This window comes from Pteropus alecto, unplaced genomic scaffold (assembly GCF_000325575.1).
Source record: "Pteropus alecto unplaced genomic scaffold, ASM32557v1 scaffold49, whole genome shotgun sequence".
NCBI classification, from domain to species: Eukaryota; Metazoa; Chordata; class Mammalia; order Chiroptera; family Pteropodidae; genus Pteropus; species Pteropus alecto.
In genome coordinates, this window is record NW_006443131.1 from 114,207 (window position 1) to 138,125 (window position 23,919).

Sequence of the window (23,919 nt, forward strand, 5' to 3'; positions counted from 1 at the left end):
CGTCCCTGTCCTTTTCATAAAAACATCCAGTCCTCCCGCAGACTGCACATTTCTCAGGAATTCCTGTTAATCATCGTTTACGGGGTTTTTTCCTTTTTAAACCCCTGTGGCACCTAGGAATAGTTCATTTAGGCCTTCCTAAAAAAAGAATTGTAATCGAACGTTATTTTCCAATCTATAAATTAGGAAGTGCCATAAATCTCCTGCTTTTGCAGCCCCGCTTTTCACGCCCCGAATCTGGACCCAGTTTTAATACCGCCGAGTTCGGGAAACAAATCTGTATTCCTTCTTTATATACCCGTTGTATTAAAGTTTTAGCTTTTCACACTGGTAGGATTTCGGGGGTGGAGGTTGTGTTTTACTTTTGCTGTTTCGGTCCCACATTTTTCTTCCTTCAGCAACTTGCCTAACCACCACTTATTCTGAGTTCCCAGGCGCCCCTCCGGTCTGCACCTTCACTTCCCCTCTTTTGTTCCTGCTTAAAGCCACCATCAGTTTCTATCCTGTCCCCAACTCTAACCCAGAAATATTTTGTCCACCCACCTGAACCTAATCTTAGTAGTTTTGATTTGTTTTTGTCATCACAACGAAACAATAAAGACGGAGAAGTTTCAGTGCTTCTAGGCTCTCAAAACACTTATCTTTGTTCTTTATTTCATAGCTCTTGCCTCCCAGCTGGGGATGGTAACTGGAAGTAACTGGCAACAGACTAGAGCTCTGCTCTCAGTTTTTTCCATTACAAAATTTTTTAAAAACCAAAGTTGTGCACATAGGTAGTTGAGAAAACAGCATCATGACCTACGTGAAGTTTTCTCAAAAGGCTTTAATGATAACAGATAAAACTGATAAAATCTGACTCCATCAAAATTTAAATCTGCTCAACAAAAAACAGCATTAAGACAGTGTAAAGAAGCTACAAACTGGAAAATATTTGCAATATATATTTTTGACAACTGGAATTCAGAAAATATAAAGAACTCTCACAACTCTGTCATAAGAAGACAAACCAGCATTAATAGGCAAAGATTTTATTACACCTTCACAAAAGAATATACACGAATGGCCAATAAGTACATGAAAAAGTATTCACCATTATTCATTATTCGTTAGAAAAATATAACATTAAAAACAGTGAGTTAACACTACATATCCATTAGAATGGCTAAAATTAAAATGACTGACAGTATCAAGTACAGATGAGGATATGAAGCAACTGGAACTCAGACAATGCTAGTGGGAGTGTAACATGCTATGTAAAATTGGCAGTTTGTAATGAAGTTAAATGATGCCTACATTATGACCCAGCAATCTCACTCCTAGGTAGTTATCTAAGAGACATGAAAACATAAGTCCACAGCAGCTTCATTCACAACAGGCCCAAACTAGAAAAACCCAAATGTTCATCAACAGGAGACTAGAGAATCAAATAGTGTTATGTTCATGCAGCAGAATACTACTCAGAAATTAAAAGGAGCTACTGATAGATGAGCAATGTGCATAAATCTCAAAAGTCCTATGTAACCTTATATGAACATATATTCAAGAACAAGTGAAATTCATCCGTGGTGACAGAAGACAGAAGTGTTTCCCTCTGACTGGGGTTGTGGTTGCATGGTTGCATACATACGTAAGAATCCAGTAAGCTGCACACCTGATTTGCACATTTTACTAATAAAAATAAAAATTTAAAAAGCAAATAAAATTCAACAGGACTCTCAGTATTATGCCGTGAAAAACACCAGGCCTCCATCCTCCCTCCTCTACCGGTATCTATTCCCCAGAGACGACCACTTTAACTATTTTACTTTTATTAACCTCCATATTTATAAGTAGCATGCTAACACTGCCATTTCTAGATTTTTCCTGTATAGATAATATATACTGACTGACTTCCTATTATGGAAAATAAGCATTGAACCCTTCTAAACCAGTGATAGTAGCCACATCAGGGATTAGATGACAGGTTTTAAACTTCCCAGCGTTGCTAGGTCTGACAATAGCTGCCCCATCAAAGCACAAAAAAAGTTAGGCTCCGGTTACTTGTCTTTTCCTTATTTGTATAAGCAGAGAACAATTTCTATGTAGATTCCAAATATTTTCCATACCTGGGGCCTCAAAGGTGTTCCCCAGATTCACTCCCCTCAGTTGCTCTGCATTCGTTTCACCAAGATCCCTTCATATATGGTACGTGGACTAGCACAGTAATTCTCGAATATTCTGTGACTCCTTTTATGCTCTTAAAAACTAGTGAAGACCCTGGAGAACTTACGTGGGTCATTATTTGTCTAAATTTGATGTGTTCAAAATTAAAACTGAGGAATTAAAAATATTTATTCTTAACAATAACATATCCATTACACGTTAAGTAACATATTTTGTGAAATTTAACTATATTTTTCAAAGAAAAAAAACAGTGAGAAGAGTGGAATTCAGTTTTGTGAATCTCTTTAACATCTGTCCTAATATAAGGTGATGGGTTCTCATGTCTACTTCACTTAGTACCACACTGTTGCTTACACTGTTCCCTCCTCTGTAAGTGTACTTCCTTCTACTTTCCACTAAACTCTGTCCATCCATCAAGGTTTGGCTCAAAATTTTACTTTAATTAGAGAGCCTCCTCTAAGAATCTGGAAGTGGAGTGTGTAAAAACAAGAAAATGGGAGATAAGGTGGTTTAGAAAAAAGTGACTTGTTTCAAGTTCAAGTTAGAAGTGATACATATATCTAATTCCTCTCCCTACCAAAATGACTGAAAAAGTGTAAAAAAAAAAAATTATTATTGTGCTAGAACATAAAGAATTGGTCAGAAATTTTGAGGAATTTCTGGAAAAGAATAAGCAATTGGGATGTTTGTTGGAGAAGCAGAGGAAACTGCCATGAGAGAGCCTAGGGCCAGGTGTGTATCTCCAGGGGGGCCCTGGAGTAGTTCTAACCTCAGGACCCACAGCTGCAAAGGACAGGAGGGGCCATTCATTTAAGAACTGCATTTGGGACGGTTGGATTTCTCCCCTTTCTAACTGGTAGCTGGGCCTTCTGTCCTCTAGTTATGGCTTGATTACCTGCTTCCTAAAACAAGTCAATGGGCTCTTACTAAGAAAACTGAGGCCTAAGAAAGAAGCACAGTAGAATTTGAGATGACTCTGGACCTCCACAACAGAACAAGGGTGGGGCAGGGGGTAAAGACAGCACTGCCTAGGAGTGAAGTACACTGAAGCTCTCCACCTCAGAGAAGGCAGTTCTCATTTGTTCATTGTGCAAGTCCCCAGCCTGTCTGTTGGCTCTGGGTTCACTCACTCCGATGCCTGCCTGCAGCCTGCTTACCTGAAACCGGCACTGAGAACTCCCAGTGGGGTATGGCCACCTGCAGCGGAAACAGCTTCTACACATGACTGTTTCTCAGCAAGACTAAAAGGGGGAAAAGCTATCACTCAGTAAGCACCTAACTTTATTTTTTAAATAAGGATGTTTCTAATACTAAAGACTTAACATCTTTTCTCTTCATGCCCATTAAAAAACCCTTTATTTCAAATGCTTTGAAATATTCCTCAGATAAGTCATAAAAACAAGTATGAGTGTGAACTTGGTATTTTAAAAATTTGTATCAGTTTATGTAATCATTCAAAGTAAACTTACATTTTCTTTTAAAGGAGACATATTCAAAAGGCATAAAAACTCAGCTTATCTTCATGGTGTTACGAGGAACGATTTAAGGTCTATGTTCCAATAGTAGTGAAGCCGGAATGACTCTGGTGGTTTTCCCACTTCCAAACACAAGGTGAAAACGAGTGTGTGAAATCGTCTCCACGAGATCTGATCCTTTCCTGCTCGTGGCTGTTCCCAGAGCCAGGAGCTCAGGGCAGTTTGGTAGCGTTATAAACGTGAATGTGCTGGGCCTGTGGCCACAATTCCTGTCAGGTTATAAAATTCTCAAGCTGGGGATATAAAACTGATCAAGTACATGAAATGCTAATATATTTTGAAGCCAAAAGGAAAAACATTGGAGTGTTCATTATCTTAAAGTATGGGCGCCCTTGCTTCTCCTTAGTGTGGGTTTCTGATGGGGATGCTATCTTGTAAAGGTAATTACACTCTTTTTATGGAGATGAGGTAGTAATTTAAGCTTTCAATTTGAATTATTAGGTTATTGTAGTTACTTTACTAATCATCTTTCTCCGATTATAACACACTTTTTTTTTAAAGCCGAAAAAGCGCCATTATTGCTAAATCATTTTCTTTCAGGGTGTTTGTACTTTGTCTCCTGTTGCTACGGAAGCCTCTTCAGGTGTCCCCTTTGCTACCTTTCTGAACAGAGTCACACGATATCAGAGCCAGAAGGCTCCTTACTTGATTGACTGGGACAGCAATGCTCTTCAGGACTCTGCAGTGATAAAAATGGTCTCTGTGCCGCACAGCACAGCGGCTACCAGCTACACACCACCGAGCACTCCAAAGGCCCCATTTAATTTGTCGTTTGCATTTCCACAGCCATGTGCGGGTGCTGGTGACCATACTGGACAGTGCAGTTCCAGACCAGTCTCCCCGTCTCTTTCCTGAGACTCCGAAGAGAAGAATTTAGTTCCAGGTCAGGGTCCCGCACCCCCATCACCGCCCCCAGCGGCTCCAGCTCAGGGTCCATCACCATCGCCTTTCCCAGCAGCTCCTACTGAATGTTCACCGCTTTCCTTCCCACTTTAATGTTTTCTTTAGCCTCCTGTCTTTTCTGATGGCTTCCTTTTTAATCATCAGCAAACAAAAAAAAAACTACGCAAAATGATTATACCCCCTACTTTAAAAAACGGATAAGTATTTAGGCCGCTATATCAATAATGATGAAAAACAAATGGTAGTTTTAGTACCTAATTTTAAAGAGTTTTCATCTATTTTAACACAGCATATGTGGTGCGCCTCTATTATGTATATATATAATGCAACTAACTAAACCACAGACCTAATCACTAAGAGCTGTCTTGAGAATAACTAAGGAAAGATTAAATTCAATGCCCTGCACTTAGTGAAACCCCAGCAAAGGGCTGCAGTTGCCCTGTGAGCTGGCCACACAGGGACTCCTCCTCGGTTTCTGCGCACAGAACTCAGGACCACGCAAAGGGGACCTCCAGCACCTCCTCTGTGCCCAGCCTCTGTACCCACCCGGCGTCTTTCAAACACACCTTCACTTCCCCAGACTGAAGATTAATTTAGGACATGGTAGAATGGGCTTGGAGAACGGTCGTTTCAGAAGTTATTCAAGATAAAGACACGAGGCCACTCCTAAATGTTGCCTTCCACTACTTTAGATCTTCGAAACAACAGAACAGTCTACTGAGTTAACCAGCCAGACTGCAAACACCTTTCCGATTTCTCTGGACAAACCGAATTGACACGTGATGGATGAGCGACCATGATGAGCCTAGGAAGGTTTGGCTGTCATTGTCCTTTAAGCTACAGCAACCTGACAGACCACAAAAGCTCCCGGGAGTCAGCGGCGGTGATGGAGAAGAGGGTGGTCCTCAGGGACCTATCTGGGACAGCACCTGCCACCCAGGAATCTGGGTCTTTGGAACATTCTGCAGTGCCAGCTAGGAGCTAGGCTGGGAGGGGGAAGGGCAGCAGAGCCCAGCACAGAAATTGGCCCAAAGGAAGTGTACCCCCAAACCCAACCCAGAGAACTACTCAAAGAACCCGGCCTGGAGGAAATACTCACATGAAGCTTTTCTGGAGGAAGTGCTCAGGTGAATCCCACCCAGGGGAAGTGATCACGTGAACTCCTCCCGGCAGAAGTAAACTCGCCCCAGGAAACTGCCAAAAAATCCACAGCATACGTGGCAGTAAAAACCTGGTTACAGTACTGTGTCCGCCTCCTCCAAAACTTACGGTCAGGTCCACCTGAACACCATTCCCAACCTCTAATCCCAACTCCAGCTTGATTTCCTTCTACGTCCCTCCTGTCTTATTTGACTCTGCATTCTGACCTCTTGCCTTGGACACTCACGGTTTCTACTTCCTGGCATGACCCTGGACTCAGATATTGGCCTACATATTGGAATGCCGCCACTGCCCACGTCCTCTTGATTACATTTAGCTCGCTTGTGCCCACGTTTTAAAGCAGCGTTCGGAAGCACCCTTCTGTGCGGCTGCTCCAGCTACTGCACTCCTGGCTCGGCCGAACTCTTGTTGTGCAGAATTATTAACGACGGTTGAGGACCATTCTCTTTCACTGAACCACCGCCCCCCACCCCCACTGTTCTCATGGTTATCTCCCAAAAGGGTCTTTATCCCTCTTGCTTCACTGCCACAGACTAACCTATTTCTTAGCCTCCCCCAGATTCTGCTCTTCTGGTTTGACTTGGAAGTCAATGGAAGAGCCGCATCCTGTCTCACAGAAAGCACACTCAGAGGCGATCACCATATGCAGAACAGCAAGCCAGAGAACCAGAGAGAGAGAAGAGACAGTGCTTGTTCAGCCATTCGATATTTATTTTTTATTCAAAGTTTTTCATGTTTTGCTATTTCCTTAGCATTTCATATAAATATCAGTCCTTTACATTAATAGGTTTTCCCTCTTGTGAATTTTCTGATGTTGCCGAAGGTGTGAGCTCTGACTGAAGGCCCTCCCACACTCATTGCATTCATAGGGTTTCTCTCCAGTGTGGATTCTCAGGTGTCGGATAAGGTATGAACTTGCTCTGAAGGTTTTCCCACATTCTCTACATTCATAGGGTTTCTCTCTGGTGTGAATTCTGTGATGCAGGATAAGATGTGACTTCACACTGAATGCTCGCCCACATTCTGGGCATTCAAAGGGTTTTTCGCCAGTGTGAATCCTCTGGTGTCTAGTAAGATCTGAGTTCCCCGCAAAGCCTTTCCCACACTCATTACATTCATAGGGTCTCTCTCCAGTGTGGATTCTCTGGTGTCTAATAAGCTTTGAGCTGTGTCTGAAAGCTTTCCCGCATTCGTTGCAATAATGGGTTTCTCCTCCACTGAAAATTGCTGCATGTTTAATAAGGGTTGGACTCTTGAGAGATTTTCCATATTGGTGAATTTTTTCTCCAGTATAAATTCTTTGATGCTTAATAAAACCTGAATTCCATTTCAGACTCTGGTCAAAGTTACCACGTTTACAAGATTTCAAGTGTGTAAATTCATTTGAGTTCAGGTTTAAGCTTCTCTCAAATCCATCATGACTTATTTCACTTGTAAGCGTATTTTTGTGGGTGAGGATTTTGCTAAATCCTCCATCCTGAGCGGATGATGGTCTCTGAGACTCCCCAGGTTCGTTTTCCTGTTGCCTCTTTATCCTGCCCGCAGGCTTAGAGAAGTCCTGAGGCTCAGCAGACACTTCTGATGCAATTCCTGAAATCCTTCCTGATACAATTCTCTGTGATTCCTTTTTTTCATGAATGTCCAGATTTGGCATTGACCCATTGTTTTCACATCTATGATCTAAAATAATGATAATGATAATGATAATGATAATAATAATGAGGTAAATATCTGTTTGCTGAGATGGAAGAAAAGAAAACGTTGACATACACTCAAGATAGCTACTATTTGGTACTCATTTGGCCACTCTAAAACTGTGGCCTTTCAAATGAGAGGCCTGAAGGACATAAAAGAAAGAATTGGTAAAAGCAACTAATGTATGCAGTGGTTGGCAGGGAGAGGAAATAGACACCTGAAGATGGCATTTAAATAGAAAAGACTGGGAAGAGGATCATCACCGGCAAGAATAGGGGGAAGACAAAGTAAGGAGAAAGAACTATGCAGTGTGACTGATGGGTCTTGGGGAACTTTGGATCTGACACATTTCTCGGGTTAGGCTCATAGGGAGAAAGGGGAGCATCGCCACAAAGAAAGCAGATGAAGGCACAGATGCAGGGAGAAATGCAACATTATAAATGACTTTGGGGTATGTGTACGGGGAAGGGAAAACCTCCACCCGCCTATCCATCCATCCATTTCTTCTTCATCTTCCATGGCTAATCAAGTCACCACGTTCTCCTGAATGTCCCTTTCTCTACATTTGTTACCATCCCCTTAGTCAAGAATCTCACCACTTCCTATTTGGTAACTGTAACAGCTTCCTTGCTGGTCTCACTCAGAACTATTCTTTTTCGTGGTCATCCTAAATACCTTTACCCGACTAACTCGTGAAACCCTGTCAGCCCTACCACAAAACCTCTCATCTCTTCGCTTCCACGACACATCTGAACTCCTCGGCCTGCTTTCCAGGAACCATTTATGGCCTGATTGTCACAATCCCTACCTTCTAGCTCGAGAAGCAGTGCTGTGCTCAGGACTCTGTACTGTGCTGGAGTCAAGCCCTCTTTCTTGCAGGGTTTCCTTACTCTAGAACATGCTAGGGCAGGAAATAGGGTTCGGCAGTGCTGGTCTCAGGGTGGAAAGGTCTTAGGGAAAAAGTAATTTTCAGATGGCATGGATGGAAATGTTTCCAGAACAAACTTGACAGCAGAATCTGGGTATTCAAAAAAATTACTGTAATTTTTCCTTGGGTTTATGTGGGGGGCTTTTCATAGCTAAAGTGATACTGAGTCCATGAACTTTTAAACAGATGGGTTTTAGAACAGCAATGAGTATTCAACAGAGGAAATCTCCAGAAGTATGGCCAACTTTCTACAAAAACTTGAGAGATTTTTAAGATCAAAAGTATAAAAAAGGCAACAATATGTATCTTGTTCTATGGATCTGTGAATTATGTTCTGGGCATATCATCATGCACCTGCCTCTTTACCATTATATATATTTCTCTATTATGTTTTGTTTCCATCCACACGTTTTTCGTCTTTGGCTACTTTTCTCATTCCTTGATGTTTTCTCAAGTCATTTGTTTTCCTTTCCTTTAATTTTCCCCTAAGATAAAAATATCCTGTGTTTGGAAATGTTCTGGATAAAGAAACAATGGAAAAATAGAAATATTCTGAATAAAAAAGCTCTCTCTCTCTCTGTCTCTCGATTGGACAATGACCCTAGGAAAAGTTCCCTGCTTCTCACTGCTTAACAAAGGAAAGGAGCACCGACAGCAATGAGGACTACTCAGAGAAGGGACATGACCCTCCACACCCTTTCGTGGTGAGGCCTGCATCGAACACTGTCTCTTACCAGAGTCCAGTAGGAGAGGGGGTTCTGGAGAACCACGAAGGTCTTTGGTGTCCACTGGCTGGAACCGGACACTAAGTGCTGGCTCAGGAGATGCCACCCTTCTCCAGAATATTTCTTGTCCATGACCAGGGACTGGAACCTGAGAAAAATACAGTACATTTGGGCTTATGACAGACTGCCTGGAATTAAACATCGTCCAAAAACAAAGAGCACCTCCTGTAGGGATACAGAACTGGGGAAGGAAGAATGAAGTCCGACTCCACTGTAAGATGTGGCGTAGGAGAAACAGCGAGCACAGGAGACCCGCCGCACACTGAAGTGAGCGCTCCTCCACGGCTCGCTAGGTCTCACTAGTCACTAGTCGGTCCGTCCCAGGCCCTGCCTTCCCACGTGGGGCTCCGGCCTGGCGGAGGTCTTGGCTCCGCCATCCCCTGTGTACCTGGGGCGTGGCTTCCTCAGCACCTCTCCCCACATCTTCCAGTATGGTCACTGCCTCCTCTCCGCTCTCCGGACACCGTCCCCGCACCCGGGCCCGCAGCTCCGCGGGCAGGACGGCCAGGAACTGCTCCAGCACCAGCAGCTCCACGATCTGCTCCTTGCTGTGCGTCTCGGGCCGCAGCCACAGCCGGCAGAGCTGCCGGAGCCGGCGCAGCGCGTCGCGGGGCCCCGGGGAATCCCGGTAGCAGAACTGTCTGAACAGCTGCCGGCAAAGCTCCCGCCTGACAGAACCACTTCTCTGTGAGCACGTGTCCTGCCTCCACACACGATCTTCCTCCTCCGTCTTCACCGTCAGAAGCCCTGCGTCCTCCGGAAGGTGCTGAGCTGCAGCTTTCTCTGACTCTGCCGTCATCTTGGGATAGAATGTATTCCCGGAAAACCCACTTCTGCTCTGTGAAGGGTCTCAGTTCCCAGAGCTCTCCTGAGAGGTAAAAAAATTACTATGACTATCGAGGAAGATGAAACATCACATCATACAAACGGTCACGTTCCAGGACACAAACGCACTGGGCATTTACTGTGTGTCAAAGCACGGAAATAACTGCTTTGTGAACACGACTGTTACATAATCTCCACCTCTAAGCGGCTTAAAACTTAAAAACGAGATCATTTAAATTAGAAACACTAAATATAAGATAACTATAAGGCAGCACTAAATCTTAACATGCTACACGACTATCTGTAAGTCATGAAGACAATAAGGACCAAAGAAAAGGTGATGAAAGTGCTTCACAGAGTTGGAGATGAGAAAAAGCACAGCACGTTGCGACGGTCAGAGACAGCCTAATGAAAAAGCTAACTCTGAAGAACGGAGAGGCTTTGACCAGGATGCGGGAGAGAGAGAACAGGAAACTACAAGGGCGGAACAGCGTGAACCGGTTAACAGTAAGAACATGGAAGCGGGAAAGCAAAGCCACAGTCGGTTTGAGTAAGGAAATTACAGCGGCCAAGGCCCTGCGCTAGAAAGTCTCCCATGTCAAAGTTCATGGTTCAGAGGTCGTCTTTTAGGCACTGGGAAGCCTATGAAAGCTCGTGAGCAGAATGACCTGACAAATACTGTTTGTGCAGATTAACACATCGCCCATTTCCTGGATGGACTGTAATACGAAAAGAGAGAAACAGAAAGAGGCTGTGTACGCATACGACGAGGAAAGCACAGGCTCGAATTACTGTAATTACTGATTCAGAACTTGGAACTAGGATTACTTATAAATCTCATAAATAATGAAATAGGGCAAATTTCTTGAGAGGCAGAGGTTAAGAACTTGTCAGTGCAACTGCTCCCTCCCCCAAAGTCTCAGATAGCTTTCCTTTCTCTCAACAGTGCCTTCCCTGCCTTCCTAGTGTCGTGGCTCAGGCCAGGTCTCGCAGTGAGGCCACCTCACGATAAAATCAAACACAACAACCCAGCAGCGCAACTTTCTCACCCGTCTTCTTGAGCCTTGTTATTGAATATCAGTTCCCCAAGCCCTATCAGCATGTGGGAATGGTGGGCCTGGTTTCTGAACTGAAGGGCTGAATAACAGGAGTTCAGAGGTGAAGCCTGGAGCACAACAGCAAAATGCAAATATCGGTCTTTCAGGTCTGTCGACCACACATTTCCTCAAGTCCACGACTGACCGCTGCAATCTTAACACGAGCAAGCAGTGGGCTTGATGGTGTTCGGCAGTGGATTCTAAAAAAGTCTGAGTTCAGAGCTGGGTTCATTGCCTGATCTTCATGTGGGGACTTAGTCAGAAACAGTTTCCCGGGCCTTGCTCTAGAGGTGCTGGTTAGTTAGGATGGGATACTAATAAGTTAGTGTGGGGTACGCCGGAAATTTGTGCTCTGATGTACAGCTAGAAGGAATTAGAAAATAAAAGTGTTTGAGTTTGCAAGGAATTTGCAAAATACTTGAGAAAAATGACACAATACACACATGGATATAAAACGTTTAAAAAACAAGACATGTTCCACAGAACAGATGCATTGAAAATGTTTGATAAATGTTCAAAGCTGAATAAACAAGTTGCACGGTGGACACTCTGAAGAATCTAACGATCCCGAGGTAGGGAGAGAATGCGTGTGTATGTGTACAAATGGGAGTAAACATTTCCTGGACGTGGTGGGGCTTGAACTGGACAATAAAGGATGACGGGTTCAGAAAGGCAAAAAGGGACAGGAAGAGATGAGCACGTGGGAATGAACAGCAGGTTGATGGTGAGACCAGCTTGCTAGGAGTGGTAGCTGCAGGGACTAGAATTCCAGTACCTCTGACACGAGTTCCACAACTCTACTCTGACTTACTGCAGTTCCTAATACATAACATCTGTGAATACCACACATGCCACCTCGTATTATTTTTAGTTGTTGGCTGTTTTTCTTCATCAATTGACTAGAGCTCCCCGAGGTAAAGGACCTTGTATTATTAATATTCATTTTTAAGTTCTCGTGTTTGTTGTTTTATTGCATAAAAGTGGAAATAAGGCAAGTTTGAGTTGCTTTGTGTTTTGGATATTCTATATTTAAGATGCTAAGGAGACACCATTTGGAAAAACATGTCCAACAGATATTGTGAGATTTTAATGAGAAAGAGCTAGGAATGGCAATATAGATTTAGACAAGACCCATGGAAAGGGCAATTGAAGGTAAATATCAGGAATTATTCTTCAAGAGTATGCAATGTGGATCGCAGGCTCAGACTGAACCTTGGAAACAGAGCTCGAGTGGGAATAAGTAGGAACAAAGTTTAGCAGTGACAGAGGGCAAAAAAGGGGGTTAGTGCTATGGCACATCAGTCAGTCTCAATCCTTCATGTTACTGGGACATTCGTTTGATACAAAGGCCTAACTGCACTTCCTGTTCTGTTTCCTAAATGTGCTGAGCGCTTACCGGGTAGCGTCCTAACGCTTTACGGGCATTACCTCATTCAGCATAGGAAGATGGGCAGTAAAGTCAGCCTAGAGATTCCACAAGTCACTTACACGTTAATGATCACGTGAATTAGCTGGTTCTATAGCATGTCATCTCCTTAGACACCTTAAAGTCCTATGTCCAGGTGTTTTATCACCTCTTACCCGTTTAAAACAGTCCACAACTCTAGAGGGAATTATCTAGTCTTCAAGGATTAGATACAGCACCCTAAAGCTGGTTTTTAAAGGTCTTCCTAACTTCAAGGTAATACACATTCATTCAGCATCTAGAGCCTTACAATCACTGTGTTGGGGGACGAGTCAAAAAAACAGCCAGGCGGGTATGTAAACAAACATAGAAAGGAGTAATTAATGGTGCCGGTACGGCGGAGCTTCGGTCAACTGCGGGGCTCCCGGTGGACGAGTAGCTCCCCGGCGCGTCCGCTGCGGCAGAAGGGCCGGGAGGGCTCGGCCGGTGGAGGGCGGGGAGGCGCCTGTCGTCCCTCGATCCGGAACGAGGGCGGGGGCTCAGCGCCGGCCTCACTGCACACCCCGCACACAGCAAATACTCACTAAGCAGTTACTGTGGGAACCAATTTCACCGGGAGGCCCGGGGCCCCTTTTCCCACGGAAAAGCGGACGCTCCTCCGGGGAGAAGCAGGCGTCCGGGACGGACTTCCGGCGGCTTCCTCCGGCAGAGACCGGAGCCGAAGCAGACGCCGCCCTTAGCGGTCTCGCCCGGTTGGGCCGGGACGCTCCTCTCCCCAGAGCCCCTCTCCGAAGCTCGGCGGCCGGAAGGCCCGCGGCCCGCACCACGCCCCGTCGGCCCAGACGGTGACGTAACGCGCGGCGGGGTAACTATAGAAACCACCCCTCCCCACGTGGCCGGGCGCAAGTGCCGTCCCGACGCCGAGCCCAGTTCCTCGTTTCCTCCGGATCCTTCTGAGGTCCCGGGTCAGGGCGCCGCAAGATTGCTGCAGTCTCGAGGGGGACATAGTAGGGGTTGGGTGTTTAGAGGGCACGAAGCGGCGGGTACCTCAGTCCCCAAGCCCGGACTCACCTCTCCCACGGGCCCGGTTCTGATCGGACACTTCCGGTGGGAGGACGCAGCCGCGTCGCCGCTCCCGGTGTCGGCCCGGAGACCGCTGAGTCTGCGCAGAAGGAGACGGGCCCCGCTCTGCCTGCGCTTCCCAGAAGCCTCCGGGCCTCCCGGCGCTCGGACTCGGTTTCCCAGGAGCCTTCGCGCGGTGCGGACGCCCTCCGAGCGCGGAGGAGGCGGGGTCTCGGCTGCCGTTGGCGGTACGCGACGGCGGCGTCCCGGCTCCAGCGCGGGGCTCGGAAGTGACGCCTCCACCGCGCGGCCTCTGCGCCCGCCTCGCCGTGCAAAGCCGTCCCCTACCCGGAGCCGTCCCGGACCCGGACTCGTCCCGCAGCCCGGCGACACGCGGACACGCAGCACGGGATGAGCCGTGACCCCGCCTCTAAAACGCGAACGTTTTCGGATGTCCCAGGCCATAAGCAGCACGACATGAACAGTGTTATATTTACTATTTCTCTCGTCCGTCGCCAAACCTGTTACAAATTTTGTTTTTCGTTCTCTTACCTTTAAAAAGATAGTCTTTTAGATACACATGCATGGTCAAACAGTCCCAGGTTCAGTGTTACTTGTTTTTGATCCAAAAAGCATCACGTCGTAGGTAATATTATAGTTCCTTCTTTTCACTCAATATATTACTAAGATTTATCCAACTGTTGAGTTAATATTAATTTTCATTATCGTCTGATCTACTTGTGATTATCGCGGGGCATTCGTCCATTTTCCCAGAGATGAGCTGATGACGCTATCACCTCGCTTCTGGATTGGTGCTGTAACGTGGTCCCTGTGCTACCTACCAGTGTCCCCCCAGTCTGTTCTCAGTAGAGCGGCCAGAGTGACACTTTTGACACCTAAGTCCTATCATGCTACTGCAGGGTAGGAGCATATGCCTCCCCAGAACATGCTGCTTCAATTCATTGGTTATATCTCGAGCTGTAGGCACTTGAAAAACAGCAGAGGCTTTCTCTGAGCGCCCCTTATCCAGCTAAAGGCAACAAAAATTCAGGAAACTACCAATCCAATGCTTGGACTTTACTTTTCTCTCACTTTATAAATCTTAAATGTTACAGAGCGAAATATTTTTTCAGCTTCTCAGTCTGCACGTTATACAAATACCAACCTGTCACGAATCGTTGTTTCCTACTAAAATCATTGGGCCTGTTCTTAGAAATAAATCAACCTCTATCTCCCCATGATGCAAGTTTAATATAAATAGTACCTAAAGAAGAATAATATCTCATAATATCACCGTAGTCCAGAAAAGAGTCTGGCATATAATAGATTCAAAGAAATATGTATGAATACATGAAAACGGAAGAAGCTTAAATTTTGTAATATGCTATAGAAATGTATGAATTCATGTATGAATACATGAAAACGGAAGAAGCTTAAATTTTGTAATATGCTATAGAAATGTATAAACTCACAAGAGGAAAACAAGAAATCCTGAACAACATTTAATAAGCAGTCTTGACTTCTGAACTTTAGGTGTTTTAAATGCTGTGTTGTATGGAACTTTGCAGGGCTGTCTCTTTTGTGAACATCACTTTTCCATTAGCCTATTCGTGACCAGGCGAGAGGGTATTCTGTTACCTCTCTTATGCCTTTCCTGTTGGATTCTTAATACCCCAATCCTTTTATTACTAAATCCTTTTGGTGATTGTTTTGGTGGATTTTGTTACCGTGGTGCCAAAGGATAAAATTAATTTGGAATAATAAGTTCTAAAATGCAACAAAATAGTATATCTGAGGGATATTTTTATAAGCCACCAAAGTCAAAGTACATGTTTCCGGTAGTGAGATACTTGAGGATGTGTTTATTTTTAGTGGCCCCAAGAGTGGCCTGCCCCATGTAACTCTTTTGCTTTAGTCCAAGTATCCAGAGTTTGGTGCCTCTGGCAAGCAGCCAAAGAGGAAGGCTCTGGAGAGGAGACATCAACAGAGGGTGAATCTGTTCCTGCCAAACTGACTAGGAGTGGACCTATTGCCTTAACTTTCATTTCCCAAATCTAATACTATAGATTGAAAGTTTTTTGCTAGTGTTTCTTTTTAAAATTGAGATATAATCGGCATATAACTGTCAGTTTCAGTGTGTAACGTAATGATTCGACCTTTTTATGTATTGCAAAATGATCATAATAAGTCTAGTTAACATTCATCACAGCACATAGTTACAAATGTTTTTTTCTGTGATGAGAACTTCGAAGATCTTAGCAACTTTCAAACATACAATAAGGTATTATGGTCTTATTAACTGTAGTTACCATGCTGTACATTATCTCCCCAGGGCTAGTTTTTAAATTTTTTATTCTTATTTTTAGAAATACTATTTATTCATACTTAAAAGAGGAAAAAGTGCATTAAGCATAATTTCTGTGCCTTTCTTTCATATTAATTATATCTTTCTGCTATGACTGACTCACTAACAATTGATTTCCAATGATGCTCTTAACCCTATTACCTTCCAGTGTTTTTTGAAACCTTGTTACCCGGTTATATCTAATCTGTTCTGCCTTCAGCTTCTTGTATCCCATTATCTGTTTATCCATAGCCTAAAAATATGCTCTTCTATTCTATCGGAAAAATAAAATTAGAATGAACCCTCCTATTCTCCCCACTCTTCTAGCTCTCCCGCCCGTTAACTTACAATTTTTTTGATAGGACACAACAAAAAAAAAAAAGCCTGTTTAAACACATCGACCCAGGCAGCACGAGCCTGTAGAAACCATCTCCTTTGACTGTGGAACGCTTCTAGGCACTGCCTTTCCTGTTAGACCGTTTCTCCAACGTCACCCTAGACGCTGTGGAGGATTTGGCTTCTAAGGTCATCTTATGTCCTTTCGTCATCGGGATGGCGTTAATTAACGGCCGATGCGAGTTGATGGATGCCCCTCCACTGGAGGTTCTCCAGTCCGAACTCCCAGCAGTGGTGGTTGGGAGGCGACCTCAGGCTTTTGCCAGGAGCCCCAGTCTACACTCCGCGTTGGGCCACCGCAGGAGCGTGGGTCCTGCCGGCACTCCCGCTTCTGTCCTACACCATGGCTCAGGCAGTCTTCCTGGTTCCCATGTGGCTCGAATTGGCGGACCTACGTGTTTTACCTACGAGGGAGGGGACACAGTCTCCAGTGGGATGCAACCTTCATCCCCACAACATAATCCAGTAAAAGAGGCACAGCCACTTCACAGAGAGCTGTTCAAACATACCACCCCTACTTTACTGTGATTCCATCGACCTTTACATGCCTAACCGTAGCCCCTAGTGGGACTTCATCCACACGTCTTGGATTTTGGAAGGAAGACCTGATACAATAGCACCTTGTCTTCCGCTTTTAAATGTTTTGCAGTTCCTTACATAAACATAGAACTAATGAATCTAAATAACTAAGAAGACCATGCAGGATTTTGAGTCACTTCTTTTTGCTGTCTCCTAAGCGAAAAGAAAATAGAGCCTGCCTGTTGGTTCATTGAACAATTGACATATTTCCCCTGATGGTTATGTTCTTACGGGGGATGAGAGAGATGGAATTATAGGCTGGAAAAACTGAAGAATGAGAAATGTTTGGATGTGTTGATGAAAGTAGTTTCTTTTAGGCCATTTCTTCTTTTTGGGAAAATTGGCATATAGCTGCATTTACTCATGTGATTCCCCCTGGGTAATTGTGGAAAATCTTAACAGATTCTAGATGATGAAGTCAATGAGCAGTATTTAAAACCAGAGGGCGGCGGGAGAGCACCTTTCGACCTCTTCAGCTTCTTATGGAAGTTGGAGGGAAGAAAGAAACCCTAGAGATCTCGTTATGAGAGTCACAGGGAAGAGCTGCTGATTGCCCTGGTGCTGGTCTCTGTGCCCACAGGGGTCTGGCTCTTAGGAGAGTACAATGATTAAGATGTCCCCACCCCTCCCCCAGCTATTAAAAAGTTTCAAGAATTTAATTACAATTCACAAAATGGAGCAATCTCTAGGGTTATCTGCCTTAGAGGAGAAACACTTGATTAAGCACTGGCCGCAATGGGAGTAAACATTGTCAGCACCTGCCACTGCCGGATGCACCCGGCTTGACGGTGGCCTCTCAGAGCCGCTCAGCAGCGCCAGGGCGTCACCCAGCAGTGTCTCCCGCACCTCAAGCCTCAGCTTTCCTAACATGACCCACACTTGGGGATGGCGTTTTGTCCAGCAGGGACTTAGTGGGAGTGTCTAGGAGAGCTGTCCTCCATCAGTGACACTGTCCTCCATCAGTGACACTGCATTGTTGATTCCGTTGTATTGTCACAGCTCATTATGTTCCTCTCCATGACGCTTCTACCTCCCATTAGGTATTGTGTTCGCTGCTGTATTCAGCACATAGTTATCCAGTAAGTATTTGTCAATTATATCAGTTGATTTATAAAAGATAGTGAAAATACCACAGTGAAGACTTGTTATCTTTTACAATGAATATTTGGGGAAATATTTTGCAGAGAGCTGTAAGCCCTGTTAACATTTTAAACTTTACAAAAATTGCGACGGAGGCTTTGGGGCAGGAGGGAGCCACTGCTGTGGTGGAGGCTGGAGTATGCCATCGACAGACTTGCGTGTCTGTGGGAGCATTCTCGCCGGCATGTGGGAATAAATTCGAGGGAGACGAGGCTACAGACCAACAGAGAAATTAGGGAATTGCTGTAGTAACATAGATGAGCAATGGAAGTAAAAACAAATTCAAGAAATACTGAGATATTGAGGAGGATAAACTCACAGGAATATTTATTGCATGAAAACAATAAGAAAAAGGACCGACTCGTGGGTGATGCTTGAACTTCTGCTTTGAACTTCTTCGTGACCTCAGTTTCAAACATCTCTCTCTCAGTTTCCGCTGACTTCCTTGAACCCTCGACCTCTCCCGCCCGCTGACTTTACCGGTTTCTTAGTTGCCTCATTTCTATCCTTCTGTTTCCTCCTCACCCAGAGTTTGTGGTGTCACAGCTTTGGTTAAGTTCAGCTCTGTACCAGTGCGGTGTCTCTCCTAATGTAGTTTAAAAAGACTTCCTTAGTCCCTTTACTAAGGTGGCCACTCATTCCTTCTGGAGCATTTTAAGCAAGAAGGCATGTTAGCCTTTTGTCATCGATAAAGTATTAAGTGTTGAATACGAGCACGAAATTCTTCCTTTTCCGTAAAGCAAATATTTCACGGTTGCTTTACATTCTTTCTTCTTCATTCTCTATTGCTTCAGAAAGTCAAACGTAAATACCATTTAACCCAATTAAATAAACGATTCAAAATATGCAGGACCCATGTTATTGATCCGTGTTACAGTGTTGGAGGCACCGAGAGCGAGATAATTGAACGACTTATATTGCCTCTCACTCCGGCATTTGGCACTATGAAAGGACATTTAAACTTTCTAGAAAAAATAAGTACTTTTCTTCACGACTTCTAAGTGCATTATTTTCGCATATATTGAGGACCTACTAAGTACAAATCGCTGTGATAGAAGCCGGCAGAGGTACAGAATGCCTGGTGTCTACGTTCATGGCTGGTATTTTGCAAGCACAGGCCACCGATCCAGGGCTGGCGCTCTAGTGCTGCATGCTTGACTGAGAGGGACTTGAGAGGGACACAAGGGACTGTCAACTAGGAAAGCCACATTTTCTCGACCTCTCTAACGCACCGAATTCCCCACTTCATTGAGTCCCTTCTGTCTGCAACGTCAGAATGTCCCTTTACTTCCCTGGTCCAACGACATGTGTAGAAGATCGGTCAGAAGACGATGCCGAACTTGGTCGCTCTTTACGACGCTTCTGCATCCCCCTTCCCAAGCGCCTTCTTCAAGGCCTCCTTCACATCTCTGTTTCTCAGCGTGTAGATCAGGGGGTTGACACTGGGGGTGACGATCGTGTAGAAGAGCGTAAGGAACTTGCCCTGGTCCTGGGAGTACGTGTTTGCTGGCTGGAGGTACATGTATATGATCGTACCGTAGAAGAGCGACACAACGGTTAGGTGGGAGCTGCAGGTGTTGAGCGCCTTCTTCCGCCCAGCGGCGGACTTGATCCTGAACACGGCCCGCGCTATGTGACCATAGGAGATGAGGATGAGAATGAACGGTGCCAGAATGATAAAAATCGCCAGAGCAAACGCCAGTGCCTCGAGGGGCATGGTGTCCACGCAGGCCATGCCGATCAGTGCCGGCATCTCACAGAGAAAGTGGTCCACCCGCCTGTGCCCACAGCGGGGCAGCATCAACGTCTGGGGGGCCATTATGAGGGAATTGCCAAAGCCGCTCAGCCATGCCACTGAAGCCAGCTGACCACAGAGGCGCGGGTGCATGATGACGGTGTAGTGCAGGGGTTTGCAGACTGCGGCGTAGCGGTCATAAGCCATGACAGCCAGGAGGACACACTCCACCCCGCCCAGGGCCAGGACAAAGTAGAGCTGGATGGCACAGCCCAGGTAGCTGATGGTCTTGTCTGGGCCCCACAGGTTGTAGAGCATCTGGGGGATGGAGCCCGTGGTGAAGCACATGTCCAGGAACGAGAGGTTGGCCAAGAAGAAGTACATCGGCGTGTGCAGCCGGGGGTCCAGAGCCGACAGCGAGATGATGGCCGTGTTGCCGAGGAGTGTCAGCAGATAAAAAGTGAGGACAACCACAAAGAGGACCAGCTCCAGGTGGGGCCGGTCAGAGAAGCCCACCAGGATGAAGCCTTCAGAAGAACTGATGTTGTACCTTTCCATCACCGGTGACCACCCAGCACCTGTGAAGAGAGGGTGAGCATCCGTGAAGGGTACAGACACGCTCCCTCAAAGCAGAATGGCTGATAAGGTGGTAGAACGGGAACGCGAACGGCCTGGGGGGCGCCGCACTGGGCGGATGGCCTGGGGGACACCCGTGCTCGGCGGGTTTCGGTGTGAGGAGTGCAGCGCCGGGAGCTGCTCAGGCTCCTGGCTGTGACCATTCACCAGCCTTCTGCATCGTTCTTTTCAGATTGGCAGGATGGAAAAGGCTGCTTGTATTACAAGAAACGAACACTCAAAATTATCTTTTTTTTTTTTTTTTAAATGAGGAAGCACCAAATTCTCTGATAATATATGTGACCCTTGGATGGGGAGCAGCTTGTGTCTCTGGATCATAGAGCCCAGCTTGCCGATAGCTGAAATCTCATTCTAAATGTTGTCTCGTCAAGACTGGGAACCCGGAGTCACATGCAAACTCAACAGGAAAAAGATGATCTTGTCACTGTTTATAGTTACACCTTGGACCCCATCCATTCTCTTTACTGGAGCACGACCCTAGCATACCTCCTGCTCGGCCCTGTCCTAACCCTCTGATGAAATGGTGTTTTATATCAACGTGGCATATTTTAACTCTGGGGTTAGGTGACCTTTCTGATGTCGGGAACACTTTCCTGTAAAGATAGAAAAGATAGAATAAAATAATTCCCAGAACTCGGTCCCCATGGAACTATATTCGATGTTCTTTTACTATTCTGTCCTCTCCTCTTATTCGCATTTTATCCTCACGAAGAACTCCGCTTCCAGGAAGTCTGCATTGATTATTTTATTTATGTGTTTCTTGTGATCCCATAGGAATGAAAGGTTTTGTATTTTCTGTGATACTTTACACTTTCAATTATTGGGTAGTGTTTTTATGTCTTGGGTGAGTATACTATATAATGTAGGTTAACCAAGGGCAAAGTTTCATTCTAATATTTTTGCAAATTTTCCTAAGCAGTTAGTAAAAAGTAGTAGGGTGTGACTCTCTTTAAAGGGGATGTATCGCGTCTCCCATGTGACTGGGACAAAAAATAGGGTTCACATGCTCTGAGAATGCTTTGCCATGACTAAGTCGTGTTGTGGCCTGTGTTCTCAACGAAAGCTCTAAGATTTTGTACCTTAAAACAGACATTTGCTGAAAATTACAGGGTTATAAAAGTCATCACTTCGGAGGCTGCAACAGCTTCTGCAGAGGGATGAATAGATGTGATAAAGTCTGGGGGATGGACAATCCACCGACTGGATAACTGAGGACCGACACAGTCAGGCCAGCGTGGAGGGCTTTCCCTCCGCCCTTCTAAAATGGAAACTAAAATACCTACAATTAAGAAAAAACACATATGTATACATAAGTAAACTGGGAGGGTAGACGCCAAATGGATGATAGCGAATGTCTCTGGAAAGGAAATTGGATCAAAGATTGGGACTTTCTCTATATCTATGGTGTTTTTTATTTCTTTAAAAATAGCTGGAAGGAAGTATGGCCCTAAGGAATAGCTATTAATTCTGAATAGGGATATTTTTTCTGTTCGTCTTTGTAAATTTCCACATGTTTAAAATATCTCGGATTATAAAAGAAAAATAACAATATGAATTACAAATCATTTAAATATTAATGTAATGACTGTTTGTGGACCTCAGGAACTAGGCACTAATATTAACCATTTGACATAATTTACCTCATTTCACTCTCTAAGCAGCTCCAGGAAGTCAGCAATTTCATCGTCATCATAACAAATTAAGCCACCGAGGCCAAGAGAGGGACAAAATAAGCTGGCTGGGTCGCACAGTCGGCACACGGAGCCCTGCGGTCACTCAGATCGCTTCGGCGACCTCACTGCAACGGCAGGAAGTGGGCGGCAGAAAAATCACCGCAGAGCTGCGTGTGAAGGATCCACACGAGCTGTAAAACTGAGCCTGCAACTCATCTCTTTTGATTCATTGCACAAAGTTTAATGTAAAGTTTTAGTGCTTATGAGCTGAGTAAGGCAGGTACCGGTCATGGCATCACAGGTGAAGATACAGACAAACGAGTCACGCTTTTTATTCAGAAAATGAGAAATTCAGTTAAAATTTGCCCGCCTGGATGTGTTAATGTGTATACACTGGGCATAGAAACGGTCAGAATGAGCTCAGGTCTGGTGTCACTGGCCCCATGGGAAGTGAAGGCAGGCAGCTGTGATTGACAGTGACTGTCTCTCCCCGTGGTGGACATGCAGAGAAGTTTCCCTACGTCTGTGAAAATTTATGCTTGCACGTGTGGATATGAATGTTTATCCACTGTAGAGCACAAACCCGAGTTGTTTTTGTCTGTTTCTCAAATCAACCAAAGGACCCACAGAGCATGAGATTATTCAACTAGGATTATTCTCATGAATTTTTCATTTTGATTGAAAAGTTTTTTGGTGGCTGTCTTCTTGTATTATCACATCGAAATTCAATCGCTACTCTTCCAAGTCTTCCCTTTGTGAGGACTGAATTCTTACATCTCTGAACTTTAAATAACCAACGGTAATTCTTTTAAGCGATCCATGAGTGTGTCTATCCTTCTTTGAGCCTCATAGGATGGCTTCTAAACACAGGGACATCTTAGTTTTCTCACAGGAGCCATATACATTAATTCTTGGATTGTATGATTCAATCGATCACTTATTGCATTTAAGTAAGTTTCCATTGTTTGGAAAATGAGACCGATGTGTATCATCTGTGACTTCTGGATCCTTGAGCAGGTAATTTCAAATTTACGAGGTTTTAAAAAACTGAATCTAATAAAGCCCCAGTATCAACTATTATCTGAAATCTTCTACGAAGAGCCAGAATGGGGATTTACTGAGTAGGGTGTTTGGAGGGATGAATTGTCAAGTTCCAGGGCTAAGGAAAGTACTGGCATCTCCCCGCCAAACGAGCTGCTGGTCTGCGCCAAGCGGGGTGCAAGGTGACGCAAGCCTGAGGGACCCAGAATGCTCCCGGCTGGAGGTCCAAGTCCCGGGGTTAGCACTCAGCAGCAGTCACCGAGAGCTCGTCATTCAATACTCTCTCATGCGACACAGACCCACAATTAGTGTTTCTATTCTTAAGGTTTTCCAGTTCAGTAGATTAAACTACTTTTTAAATTTATGTTTTTGGTAAGAACTCCATTAGTGAGTTCAAAATCTCTCTCCAGCTTCTTCATGAATGAGGATATTAAACCACCATCTTTCAGTTGGGTCAATCCTATGTAAATAAAGTGCATAGACACTTAGGCTGTGAGGTATTGGCATAATATGTCCAGCTGTCCATGATTCAGCTATAGTCTATGCTTCAAAAAACAAAAAGAAACCCCCAAATCAGACGTTTGCATAGAGGCCTAGGTCACATTTCTTCCTACACAGGACCATTAACTTACCAAACTTGACCGTAACCTCAGAAATGCCATGTCCACTGCACGTCCTCTTTCTTGCGACTTCACTTGAGAGTTCAACTGGGATGACCAGAGTGAAAATGGGAGAAAAAGATGATGTTTAGGAAGTCTGTGAGAGAGAGAAGGAGATAAAGAGGCAAGGGGACCCGGCAGCTGACTCTGGGTGGGT

At 44.9% G+C, this 23,919-nt stretch overlaps 2 protein-coding genes across 7 annotated transcripts; both read right to left on the reverse strand.

The window, feature by feature from the left end:
• Window positions 1-1,012: 1,012 nt before the first annotated feature.
• ZNF165 (zinc finger protein 165) lies at window positions 1,013-13,765 on the reverse strand. 6 transcript variants are annotated; one of them, XR_003043562.1, is made up of 5 exons: window positions 13,569-13,765; window positions 9,559-10,038; window positions 9,120-9,258; window positions 3,321-5,795; window positions 1,013-1,668 (listed from the first exon to the last, which is right to left on the reverse strand). XR_003043562.1 is itself a non-coding variant. In XM_025040866.1 (5 exons), exons 2-4 carry the CDS (start codon window positions 9,967-9,969, stop codon window positions 5,725-5,727), a joined length of 621 nt encoding a protein of 206 aa, XP_024896634.1. In that variant the 5' UTR covers window positions 9,970-10,038; window positions 13,569-13,765; the 3' UTR covers window positions 1,013-3,404; window positions 5,701-5,724. The 6 variants fall into 6 exon arrangements, 5 of the variants coding, with proteins under 5 accessions (XP_024896634.1, XP_024896633.1, XP_006923507.1 ...); XM_025040866.1 differs by having other exon boundaries at window positions 1,013-3,404; window positions 5,701-5,795; XM_025040865.1 differs by having other exon boundaries at window positions 1,013-5,795.
• Window positions 13,766-18,413: 4,648 nt separating this feature from the next.
• LOC102888697 (putative olfactory receptor 2W6) lies at window positions 18,414-23,805 on the reverse strand. Its single transcript, XM_006923622.2, has 2 exons — window positions 23,736-23,805; window positions 18,414-20,331 (listed from the first exon to the last, which is right to left on the reverse strand). The coding sequence occupies exon 2, from the start codon at window positions 20,309-20,311 to the stop codon at window positions 19,370-19,372; it is 942 nt and encodes a 313-aa protein (XP_006923684.1). The 5' UTR covers window positions 20,312-20,331; window positions 23,736-23,805; the 3' UTR covers window positions 18,414-19,369.
• Between the last annotated feature and the right edge of the window lie 114 nt (window positions 23,806-23,919).

Bases quoted from the DNA above. Each gene is read 5' to 3' on its own strand.
- ZNF165 (XM_006923445.3), bottom strand. From the start codon at position 9,969: ATGACGGCAGAGTCAGAGAAAGCTGCAGCTCAGCACCTTCCGGAGGAC. The intron at 9,259-9,558 runs GTACACAGGGGA...TATTTTTCTCAG, and splicing joins CTGAGGAAGCCACGCCCCAG to GTTCCAGTCCCTGGTCATGG. The intron at 7,443-9,119 runs GTAAGAGACAGT...TCATTATTTTAG, and splicing joins CCCTCTCCTACTGGACTCTG to ATCATAGATGTGAAAACAAT.
- LOC102888697 (XM_006923622.2), bottom strand. From the start codon at position 20,311: ATGGAAAGGTACAACATCAGTTCTTCTGAAGGCTTCATCCTGGTGGGC.